Here is a 12,408-nt window from a genome sequence, read left to right on the forward strand (position 1 = left end):
GCCCGGATATTGGAAGAAAGGAGGCTGGCTAGAGGGCCTGGCTGTGTGGCTTTAGGTGGAGTCAAGATCCAGCTTTAAGTAGGATGCTACTCTTTAGCTTTTGAGGAACTGGGATGCATAAATCAGTGCAGGCCATGGAGATCAAGCTGTACCTGTGGGTGGGGCTCATGGTCATGGCTGAGGGGGTCCATAGCTTGGATCAACTCCCACGGCTCAGCCTCCGGAAGTCTTGGGGAAGATGCTGACCCCCAGGCACCTGGCTTCCTTCCGCACCTTGGCCTTCTGAGCCTCCCCTTCCCACTTGCACAAGGGACTGGTGTGTGTTGCACACTTAAGTATGTGGTGGTGAGGTGACTGCTTCCAGGCCTGCTCTGCTGGTCAGCAGCTCTATGAGCTTAGGCATGTCAACTCTTCTCCTTAGGTTTCAGTTTATTTAAAACAGTAATCTGAACAGGTTTGCTAAACAGGATCCTGCTGAAAAAACATTTGGTTGCCTATAAGATAAAAACTTGAACTTCGTTCTCAAGTCCCATGGTGCTCTGGCTCCCATCCCCTTCACCCTAGACATGCTTGCTCTGCCCCTGCCCTATTCTTTAGACACTGTTTCTTCTGCTTGCGATAACTTGCCCCACTTGTCTCACGTGCAACTCAGGTACCTGTGTGCCTGACTCTATTCTTTTTTAAAATTTTTTTTTCATTTGGTTTTTTGAGATAGGGTTTGCTATGTCATTCAGGCTGGCTTTGAACTCACTTTACAGCTCAGGGTGGCTTTGAATTCCCAGTGATCCTTCTGCCTCAGGCTCCTGAATGCTGGGGTTACAGATGTGCACCACCAGTCGGGGCACCAGACTGTTCAGAGCTCTGATCCTATAGTATCTTTGTGGTTCGCAAGCTTCAGTGGTACATCAAAACCACCTGGACAGCTTGTTGAGGGTTCTATTCTCTACAATTTTTGATTCATAAGTTTAGGGTAGGACTGGAGAAATTGTCATTTTGGCAGGTGCTTACTGGTCTGGGGACTCCACTGTGAGAACCATTGCATTATTTCATTTAATTTTCTGTGTGAGATAGGTAGCTATTACTCTCTTTGAGGTTTATACTCTTGCCAGCTTTAGAATAGGTCCAAACACTGCTTACTTGGCCCCATCTCTTTGGCATCAGGAAGCAAAATATCCATTTACTAGCCTTACAAAGGCATTACTTTGTACCACAGCCTGCGTCTCAGCGACAGCTTGTTGAGGGGTCCTGTTTAGCAAACCTGTTCACAACAGTTTTAAATAAACTGAAACCTAAGGAGAAGAGTTGACTTGCCTAAGCTCAGCTTGTTGAAGGGTCCAAGTTAAGTGACTCGCCCAGGGTCTCATAGCGGTTAGGAGTTGCTGGGATTGAACAAGGCCTTCCTGCAGTCAAGGTGCTTCTCACTCTCTCCTGGGACAAAGTCTTGAGTTTCTGCCCCAGGCATTGCTTGAGAAAATTCAATCTCCAGCTTCAGAGCTGAGCAGCCTTTAGAAGTGCAACTGCTGACTGAAACGTTGAGCAGTCTTGGGTCCACACTGGCTCATCCTCCCACTCAATTCTGCTGCTGGCCCTGCCTTCATCTGTGGCCTCATAAAGTCCAGGCGGCAGGAGCCCAGCTCAGCTCCTAGGTCTCTCGCCTCTGGAGTTCTCTGTAGTCTCCCCAAGAACCCAATGGCCAGAACACAGCTACTTCTGCTCATTGTGGCCCTTCTGGTCCTGGGTCATGCCCCACCAGGTAACATCTCTCTGTCTGTCTATCTCTCTGTCTCTCTGTGTAGGTGTGTGTGTGTGTGTGTGTGTGTTTGTGTGTAAACTGAGAAATACACTCTCAGGTCCTGGAGGACAGAAGGGCCCACATCAGCATTTACATTCTGGTCCCACTGCTGCCTTGATGGACAGCTTAGAGCAAGTTGCTGAATCAGCCTGCACCTGTTTCCTGGTCTGTAAAATGGGACTCTCTTAATAATCATTCAAAAAACCTTTGTTGTGTGTCAGGCACTGTTAGAATTGCTGGGATTTGACGATGAGAGAAAATAAGGTCCTTGCTTTCAAGGAGCTGACATTTTGCTGGGCAGAAATAGAAAAGAGACAGCTAAGTAGAGAATGTGTCAGGTGTAACAAGTGTCAAGAGGAACAAAGGCGAGGTAAGGGCTCAGAGCGGGGTGTGTGCTGGGGTTGGAAGGCTGGTGGGGAGGGTCAAGGGAGGCCTCTTGATGGCCTCTTTTTTAAAACTTTATTTTGGAAAATATTTTAAGTAGATCTGAAAATAGAATAATATAATGAACAAGGCCTTTGTTTTGTTTGTTTTTGCAATACTGGGAATTTAACCCAGAAGTGCTCTGCTACTGAGCTACCCTTTATATTTTATTCCATCTCTTTATATTTTATTTTAGGCAGGATCTCACTAAGTTGCCCAGACCACCCTCCCCCGACCCTCAGACTTTCAGTCCTCTGCCACAGCTTCCCAAGTAGCTGAGATTACAGGTGTTCCTCACCGTGTCTGGCCATGTGTGTATGTGTGTGTGTGCGCGTGTGTGTTTTGGGATCAAACCTTGGGCTTTTCACATGCTAAAGTACATTCTCTCCCACTGAGCTATACGCCCAGTCCCAAAAGGCAAGTTAAAAATGTTTTTATTATGGAAAAATTGAAATTTATGCAAAAATAAGGAATACTGTGATGATGTGAGTTTTGAAAATAAACTTTCTAATTTTGGAAATTTCAAGTATAAATGAAAAATGGTATAAAGACTCCCCATGTACTTATCACCCAGCCGGAACACTTAGGGACTTGAGCCAGTCCAGCTTTGTTATTTCCTCCCTCCCCTCATCAGTGAGTTATTTGCGCATATATCCCAGTGATCTGATCACTTTGTTTCCAGTGAGTCTGAGCAGAGTTCTGAATCACTCAAGGACACAAAGACTAGTCAGAGCAGCAAGGGCAAAGGGCCTGAGGCAGGAAGCTGAGAGCTATTGTCTGAGGAGCCATGGAGGCCAGTGTGGCTGGAGGAAGGAACCGAAAGAAAGTATGAGAAGCCAAGTCCAAGATATCAAGAGGGAAGAGCAGCTTTGTGTCTTGGGCTGCCTGAAATTGCAGTTGTGATGATGTGCTGAGGTAGCTAGTGTAGGAACTGCCTGATCAAAGGCTTGGATTGTTTCCAGACCCATCATTTTAACAGCAAATGGTCTTCAGTAAGTTCTCTCCCTTCTTATGTGGAAAGTGAGTTTACCCAGATTGGGCCTTGGTTGCTCCAGCTACTAAGATGCCATTCTGATTACCTCATTTTCTATTTATTGTTTACTACATGAGTTGTGCTAAAATGATCATGTCTTTTTTTGGTACTGGGTATCTGACTCACAACCTTGCCGGGCAGGTACTTGTGCCACTGAGCTATATGCCCAGCTTTCTAAAATAATCTTGAATTATCTTCTGAAAGAGAGTTGTACAGATGGAGACTCTAAGGCCAACGTCAGACAGCACTCAACTGGGAAATGAAAGATTTGGGATTTGAACTCAGCAGGGCCGAGCTGGGTTCACACGACACTGTTAACTATCAGCCCACAAATTCTTTAAGTGTGAATTTTTCATGTGGTGGACTTTGAGATCAATGTTGTGTCATTCTGAGATTTTTTCCTTGGTAAGATGGAAGGACTGGTCAGCAGGGCTGGTAAAATCCATAAGTAGGCTCAAGACATCATCTGAGCATTATGTGGAGTCTCTTTGGTTCAGGGAGATGCAGGAAGGCCTTTCCCTCCACCTCCTGCTCAGCCCTGGCTCCTCTGCATTGCTGGCTCTCTGCTTGTTCAAGGCCGTGTAGAACAGGTGAGCCTAAGTGATCCTGGTCCTTCCTCACTGTCCAACTTCGACTTGAATTGGCCATTCCAGAACTCTGATCATTTAATTTATGCCAGTTATTACAAACTCTATGTGCTGTACTTACTTGCTTGTTTTTAAAAACTATGTTCCCTTCCTTCCTCAAGGATGGCAAGTGCTGTAGTCAAATTGTTTATTTTGATATCCTTCGTGCTCCATCTTTGCTGAATGAATAAATGAAGGAGGGGGGCTCTATCCCATGCTGTAACCAAAGGCCACGGAAGGAGGCACAGAACCCACTCTTTTTTTTTTTTTTAATTTGTACCGGGGATTGAACTCATGACCACCTGCTTGCAAGGCAGGTGCTTATGCCGCTGAGCTAAATCCCCAGCCCCTTAGAACCTACTCTCTTAAAGCCTTATCTTTTCTATGGCCCATAGTTGGAAATCCTTGACTATGACCTAATATTAAACAAGTCTCTACATGGCAGGATCAGCTTGTGTTTGGCTGAGAATGTAGACTCTGGAGCCAGATTGCTTGGTTTGAATCCTCGTTCTGCTTCTTAGTGGGTATGTGACCTGGCGTAAAGTTGTTATCCTCTCTGAGGCCTTGTTTGCTCACCTATGGAGGAGGGATTATAGTAAGACCAACTGTACTGATGTTGTATTGCTATGAAAGGTGCTGAGGATGTACCCGGTGTGTTGTGTTACCTGAAAGTTGTCTCTGACTTATAATGAGTGGTTTAACCTGTGATCTGTGGGATAACTGGGACCAAAATCTGTAGCCTAAATTGTACCCGGAACTCTCATCTATGGTCAGTGGTCTAACAAACATCTAGAAAGAATCTATGACCAGTGTGGATTAACCAGTGGTCTAATTTGTGATCAGTGGTGTGACTGCTCTGTGATCTGTGGTCTTCCTGTACACAGGGAGAACTGAATTCAAACGGTGTTGGAAGGGCCAAGGGTCCTGCCGGACGTACTGCATGAGACAAGAATCCTTCATGCACCTGTGCCCGGATGCCTCCCTGTGCTGTCTTGCCTACTCGTTCCAGCCCACGCGTCCTCCGAAGCCAGACGATGAGTAGCTACTTCTGGACCAGGCACTCTTGTGATCCAATAAAACACAGGCTGCCAACTTGCTCTTTGTTCTGTTTCCTTCCCCACAGGATGGGTCAAAGTCCAGGGTGTGGGAAGGATGGTTGGTGGAGGGAAGGAAGGTGCTCCGGGGAGAGTGGGCATTATTACCACTGCAGATGGTTCCGGTCCTGGCCTGATCCAACTTTGGAACAATTACTTAGCCTCTGTAAACCTCCTCAATCTCCTCATCCATAAAATGAGGGTAGTTATAATAGCAGAAGATTAGGCCTTTATGGAAGGAAAGCGAAAAGCAAGGTAGAGGTCATAATGAGAGTCAATATTAACAAGAGTTGGTAGCAACAATGAGTTGGTGGTAGCAAGAGTTAACAATAACAGAGTCAATAATAAGCATCTGGCATCAGAGTGAGACAGCATTTTGGTTTGAATGGTGGCCCTCTGGATTGTGGAAGGATTTTTCTATGCTCTTTTACTTCCTGTTTTAGCAGTTTAAAAGGCTGCTCAATGAGATGGACCATGAGAATTTTATGGAAGCAATTTTCACACAAGCATAAAGTAGCAGGAGAGACTGGCCTCTTCCAGGTCTTTGGATTTGTGGGGCAGGAATATAGGGAGAAAATGTGAATGGAGTCAGGAGGTAGACAGACAAATACGTAGTTTAATTCCTCCGTGTCCCTTCGGATTGCATTTCTAAAGAAACAAGAAACAATTAGCCTCTGCTTGTTTTTCTCACATAAAAAGAAATTTAGAGGTAGGTGGTCAGCGTGTCAGGGCAAGCAGTTCTTCAGTCCTCTTGGATCACAATACAACCACCAAGACTCCAGATCTCATGTCCTTGTTTTGAGGGGTAAAGGTTGTTGGAGCTACCACACCTTGTTTGATGAAAGCCAGCACTTTCTCTGAACCCCTGTGTCCTATGGCCACTCTTGCTATAAGAGACATTGGGAAGAAGGGGTTTTGCTTTTCCAGCCTCTGTCCATCTTTGTTCCTGAGATGGAACAAGAACAAGGCAGAGTGTTGGGTAAGGTGAGAGACCTCAAGACCTTTGTCCTCTATCCTTTGAGGCTTGCAGGAAAAGTGCTGTTTTGGGTACAAGTGGATGAGTGGACCCTGCCTCTGTGTGTCCAGGCTAAGAAAGGGCGGGGACATGTAAGACACTTCCCAGCAGAAGTGCTGATGGAGTGGCAGGAGCGGTTTTGGAGTCATCGTTGTGCCAGGTGCTAAGTTTGGGGTCTGAGAAGAACTTACAGACATGCTGGAGGCTGCTGGAGAGAAGCCGAGAGCTTCTGAGGGGCTTAGGAACAGCTATTTACCAACCGTGATGGGGGCACTGATCAACCCCAAACAGAAAGCCAACCACCTGGATAGCAGTAATGCTTTCTTTCCTCCCTTGGTTCCTAGATGGCCCAGATGCCAAACTGAGGGCCAGGGAACTCTTTTAGGGCCCATCATATCAGGTCATGGTGGGAGTGAAGGCATGGTGTTTAGAAAGAGGCTAAGAACTCCAAGAAGTCTACAGGGCCATGTGAACGCTCTGAGAGTACAGGAACCTGGTGTCACTGTTAGGCTTTGAGGAGCCAGAGACACTGAAGCAGCTCACTAGCAGCTGCCTGTAGTGGAAAGCCAGTGCTGTTCTTAGTGCCAGCCTTGGGCCACCCAGACCCCAGCAGATGCCAACCAGCACCAGGCCAGGCAGATGCCTCACCCTTTGCCCAGCTGCTGCATTTGAGACGGTTGAGAGACAGGAGGCAGAATCTGAAAATTCTAGGAATTGTAGCAAAGAGAACAAACCTCTCTGAATCCAGGAAATCCCAAGTGGGTGTTTAGATTAGTGGATTGCACTAAGTCTCAAATTGAATGGAACTAAATTTAGTTCTGTATTCTGGTATCTCCTGCTTGGTTGTTTTAGAAAGAATAAAGCAGCCAGGTTTCTGTGCATAGTCTCACCTGAAAGGTAATGTGCGAAGTTCTGTGACTTTGCTGCAGTGAAGGTTTAATTTCACTTCAGTTCTCTGACATATAGGCCACGGGCCATGGGCCAAGGGGCTGGGAAGAATCACTTTCTGAGTGTGATGTTAGATTCCTTCTCTGCAAAATGGCACCATGACACCCTGCAATGGAGCAGCTGTGAGGCTGAGAAGATCATCTGGCACCTTATAAATGCTCAGTAAATAAAAGTGGCTGCAATTGCTGGTGAGCAAAGGGGTAGCCACTGGGCACCTTTCCTGCAGAAATGTCACAGGAGTAGGACAGGAAATTCCTGTAGATCTTTAACCAGTTTTCCCACTGTTACCTTCTGTGTCTTTACCTCCCTTTACAGATATACAGATATGCTAAAAGCATGATGTACATCTTTTCTGAACCATTTTGAAAGTAAATTGCAGATGTGACATCCCTTTATACCTAAATATTTTAGTAGGTTTTCCTAAAAACAAAGACATTTTCCATGTATATATATTTATTTATTAACTATATTTAAATTTATTTATAAAATTTTTTAAAGACAGAGTGTCATTATATAGTTCAGGCTGGCCTTGAAATCATTATGTAGCCAAGGCTGCCCCTGAATGTGCAGCAAGCTTCTGGGGTCAGCCTCCTGAGTTCTGGGATAACAGGTGTGTGTTACCATACCTGGCTTCATAAGCATTTTCTTATATAACCATACAAAATATATTATTTCTTATATAACCATACACAACAAAACCAGGATGCCAGCACTAAGAATTTATATAAATTTTACCTTATTCCAGTGAAATCTCTTATAGTAAAAGAAAATTCTGGAACCCTATTGTATTTAGTTGCTGTGTTTTTTGGTCTCCTTTAATCTGGACCATTTCCTTGATCTTTCACGGCACTGATATTTTTGGAGAGTCCATGCCAGTTATGTGGAACGTCCCTTGTTTGAGCCTGCCTGACTTTTCCTCATGGTTGGATTCAGCTCATGCGTTTTTGGCAGGTACATTACAAAACAATTCTGTGTGTCTTGCAGTGTGTCATGTCAGAGACAGCCATTGGGTTTCTGAGGGCAGAGTCAAGACAAATACTCAAGGCAAGCCACGTGGGGCCCACGAAGAGAAAAGTCAGACAGTGCCTGCTGCGTGCTTACCAGCACATGGGCTGAAAATCACCAATTCTCTCCCCATCAACTCCTTCCCCACTCCCAAGCAACCAGCTGGTTTGGAGGCTGAGTTGATAACACCTGAGGTACAAAAAGCAGCTGAATGTTTGTATTATTTGGTTGACTTTTCAGGTGTGGGGCTGGTGATCTGAGCACCTATAGGGAGGATAGCAGTATGTAATATAGCAAATATAAGGATTTTCTTTTATCTTGTTTTTGAAATCCAATATTGTTTGCATTGTTTTGTTTTATTCCCATTAATTGTTTTGCTTTATTCAATATTCTGTTTTGATTTGTTTTGATTTTGCTATACCTGATGGAATGGACAAATATTGTGACTAACAAGATGTACTATGGTAGTCGTTGTTGTTTTCCTATTATCCTACTTTAAGGTTTTGTACCCATATCACTGTTTTGTTTTGTTCGGTTTTATTATCTTTAAAATAAAATGATTTTTTAAAAAAGAAGAGATCATTTTTTTTCTTTCTTTCTTTTTTTTTTTTTTTGTCTTTTTCCTTTTTATGGGTACCAGGGATCGAACTCATGACTGCCTGCTTGCAAGGCAGGCGCTTATGCCGCTGAGCTAAATCCCCAGCCCCCTAAGAGATCATTTTCTAAAACTTAAACTTTCACATGTGTTTGGCCATTTCCTATCCCTGACCTAAGGACCCTCTGCTAAGCCCAGCCCAAACTCCTAAGTCATGAGGACGCATTCGCAAGCCAAAGAGACATACAATTCTAGGGCAGAAGGACACTAAAATTCCTCACAGGTGAAGTTCACCAGCCCAGAGACACAATGTGATTTGTCCTAGACCATGCGCCTTCTGGAGGACAGAATCAGGACCTGGACTAAAATCTCTCGGTTTTGAGCTAAGGCTGTTTCCAAGGTAGAATGATAGCCATGCACTGGCAGGACAGAGGAGTGTGAAGGGGCACCCCTGGTCACTGGAGGTGTACCAGGGAAAGCACAGGAGTGCGGGAGATTAGAGAAGGGATTCTTATTCGGGATCACACTCAGAAGTTATTATTCCAGCCCCAAGGAGTCACTGAATGGCCAAGATGAGGATAAGATCACTTATCCTTAGCTAGTGCTAATCACTGTCCCCATGAGCACACCCAGCTCCCCCCATCACACAACCATCCTTGCCTCCTCTGTAAGGCAACTGAGGCTCTCAGTGAGGCTTCTTAGGCCAGATGCCTGGCAAGAGCTGAGACTCTTCCCCCATCCCTCAGGCACCCGACCTTGTCTTTGAGTCATTTTTGTTTGTCCTTTAAAAATAACATTTTTTCCTTAATCATGAAGTAGTACATAATCACACAGAAGCACAAAAGGGAAACTTTAATTACCAACACTTTTCGCTGTAGAGTACTTAAAAAAATATGTAAATAGAGATTTACAAATAACATGAAACCAATCTATAAATACTTTGCATTCTGGCTTTTTCACTTATCAATATATCATAAAAGTTTCCAGATATGCTTATTTTCCCAAGAAAACTTTTTGTTTTGATGTTGGGAATCAAACTCAAAGACTTGTGCTGAGTGTGGCTGGGAAAAGCCTGTAATCCTAGCACTTGGGAAATTGAGGCAAGAGGATTGTCACAAGTTTGAGATCAACCTGGGCTACAAAGTGAACTCAATGCCAGCATAACCGCATAGCAAGACCACGTTTCAAAAAGACAAACAAACAAACAAACAAACAAAACTCAAAGATTTACAAGTTTGATTGGGCAAGTGCTGGGCCACTGAGCTACATCTCCAGTCTCTCAAATGAGATTTTAAGATGCCTCCTGAAATTTCTTTTAAAAAGTTCAATTTTTATAACCTGACTAGTATGTTTAAAAGATATGGAGGGAAGATATAGGTAAAACTCAAAATAATATTTTATAATCCCCACGAGCATATACGTAGGCATTTCATGTACGTCAGGGATGCTTCCACTGGATGAGTTTCTCATTCTGCTGATCGGGTGGACACCTTCATGCTCACAAGGCAAGAGAATAAGGAATCGCAACAGGGCTGTCACAGGGATGCAGGGCAGGACTGCTTGCCAGATTTCGGCCCCCTCCCCCTTCGCATTTCCATGACAGCGTTCTGTGGAACTGCAGATTATGCTACAGCTACGTGCAAGTCTGAGAGTCCGGCAGCAATCACACAAGGCTCAGTTTACCCGTGGAAAGTGCTCAGCATGTACCTTCCCGGAGACTGACATATATAGCACGTTTCCCTTTCCCAGTGGAACAGATCACCTTCTTCTAGTGATGCACTGAAGGAAACAGTGGGTCATGTTTAGGGGCTGTTTTTATGAAAAACAAGTTGTCTTTCCACACTGGAACAACAGAATGCAATATGATGCCTGTACTGCCACTTGCTTTCCTGGCACAGGAAATCGTATAATTCCCATCTCCCACTCACTTGGGCTCTGGCTTAAGGAGAGATTCCTCTAGTTTATTTGGCCTGTTATATTTCATATTTACAAAACATAGATGTGATGAAGGACATAAATATTTGCATTGTTTGCCTTATAGAAAAGGTAGAGATACTGACTGAGAATTAAGTGAGACAAGGTAGGTAAGGTGCTTAATACCTACTAGAGTATAACTGATATCATAATCATTTCATTTGTAACACATGTTGCAGATATAATATTTTTAACATACAAAGAATGCCTACAAATGAATATGGAAAAGACAATTCAATAATAGAGTGCACATATTTAAACAGATATTTTACAAAAAAAGGTATACAGGTGGCCAGGAAGTCTATAAAAAATGTTCAGTATCATCTGTCATCATGCAAATGCAAATTACAGTCACAGTGAGCTACCACAGACATTCACGAGTGTGATTAAAGTACAGAGGGTGACCGTAGCAAGTGCAGTGAGGATGTGGAGCAACTAGAATGCTAATACATTGTGGATGCGAGCGTGACATGGATGATCACTTTGAAAAAACAGTTTCAAAGTTATTTATCAAATTAAATAGATGTATGTCTACAAAAAGATTTCTCTGTTAATGTTTATGTCAGTTTGTTCATAATTGCCTGTACGTGGAAATGACACAAACGTCCAAGAGGTGATGGTTTGGGTTATAGCCATGTGCTACATTATAATACTACTCAATAAGCAGCAATAATTTACTGATACACACAGCATGAATTTAGAAACTATGTTAAGTGAAAGAAGTTAGACACAAAGGAGTACATACTGAGTGATCCTGTTGCATATTTCAGAAAGGCAAAACTAAGCTGATTTTTAAAAAAGTTGAACCCCATCCCTTGTTATTTTTTTATACATGTCTTTCTTTTGGTCACTTGCTGTTGAATTTCAGTAAGTTATCTGTGTTTACGATGCAGGTCCATTTCTCTCACAAAGAATAGACAACCCAGGGAGAGAGAAGAATCATTTTTTTTCCTTCGACTGTGTTAATGGCTCTATCTATGAGTTTCAAAGGCAGATACTCCCCTCTAGGGGTGATTTTAGGAATTTGCTAGGAGTCTCTCTCTCTCTCTCTCCTCTCTCTCTCTCTCTCTCTCTCCTCTCTCTCATTTGTTTTCCTGACTTCCTTCCATTCTTTTTTTTTAATTCCTTTAATCTTTCATTTTTGAGAAGGCCTCTAAATTGCTACTGAATTTTTTCATTAAATCTAGGAGTGTTTTGGTGGAATTTTGGGAGTCTTCTATGTAGAGTATCATGACATCTGCAAATGATAATTTAACTTCTTCCTTTCCTATTCTTATTCCTTTTATCTCTTTCTCCTGTCTAATTGCTCTGGCTAGTGCTTATAGAACTGCACTGAGTAGAAATAGTGATAGTGGATATCCTTGTCTTATTTTAGAGTGAAAACATCAGTTAGTATGATGGTGGCTGTTGGTTTGACAAAGATGACTTTTATCAGATGTAGATGAAGACCATCTATTCTAATTTTCCTTAGTTTTTTGTTTTTTTCTTTTCTTTTCTTTTCTTTTTTGTCTTTTTCATTTTTATCGGTACCAGGGATCGAACTCACGACCACCTGCTTGCCAGGCAGGTGCTTATGCCGCTGAGCTAAACCCCCAGCCTCCCTTAGTTTTTTTCTTCAAAAATCATGAATGAGTGTTACACGTCGTCAAATGCTTTTCCTGCATCTATTGAGATGATCATATGGTTTTTGTCTTTGGCTGTGTTAATGTGTGTATTACATTTATTGATTTGCATATGTTGAACCGCTCCTGCATCGCTGGGATGAATTCTACTTGGTCATGGTGTATAATATTGATGATTTGCTGTATTCTGTTTGCCAGTATCTTACTGAGGATTTTTGTATCTATATTTATTAGACACAAAATAGCCTGTAGTTCTTTCTTTGGTATCGGGGATCAAACTC

At 43.1% G+C, this 12,408-nt stretch overlaps 1 protein-coding gene across 1 annotated transcript; it reads left to right on the forward strand.

The window, feature by feature from the left end:
- The first annotated feature begins 1,512 nt into the window (after positions 1-1,512).
- Defb124 (defensin beta 124) lies at positions 1,513-4,962 on the forward strand. The gene is made up of 2 exons (XM_023560238.2): positions 1,513-1,753; positions 4,759-4,962. The coding sequence occupies exons 1-2, from the start codon at positions 1,690-1,692 to the stop codon at positions 4,914-4,916; spliced, it is 222 nt and encodes a 73-aa protein (XP_023416006.1). The 5' UTR covers positions 1,513-1,689; the 3' UTR covers positions 4,917-4,962.
- Positions 4,963-12,408: the final 7,446 nt, after the last annotated feature.

Source organism: Cavia porcellus, unplaced genomic scaffold (genome assembly GCF_034190915.1).
Source record: "Cavia porcellus strain 051 isolate PalLab524CR breed Dunkin Hartley unplaced genomic scaffold, mCavPor4.1 scaffold_5, whole genome shotgun sequence".
Classification (NCBI taxonomy): domain Eukaryota; kingdom Metazoa; phylum Chordata; class Mammalia; order Rodentia; family Caviidae; genus Cavia; species Cavia porcellus.

What these genes read in the sequence shown, in the direction of transcription:
- Defb124 (XM_023560238.2), top strand. Translation starts at nt 1,690, where the DNA reads ATGGCCAGAACACAGCTACTTCTGCTCATTGTGGCCCTTCTGGTCCTG. An exon ending in CCTGGGTCATGCCCCACCAG is followed by an intron (nt 1,754 to 4,758) that starts GTAACATCTCTC and finishes TCCTGTACACAG; the next exon opens with GGAGAACTGAATTCAAACGG.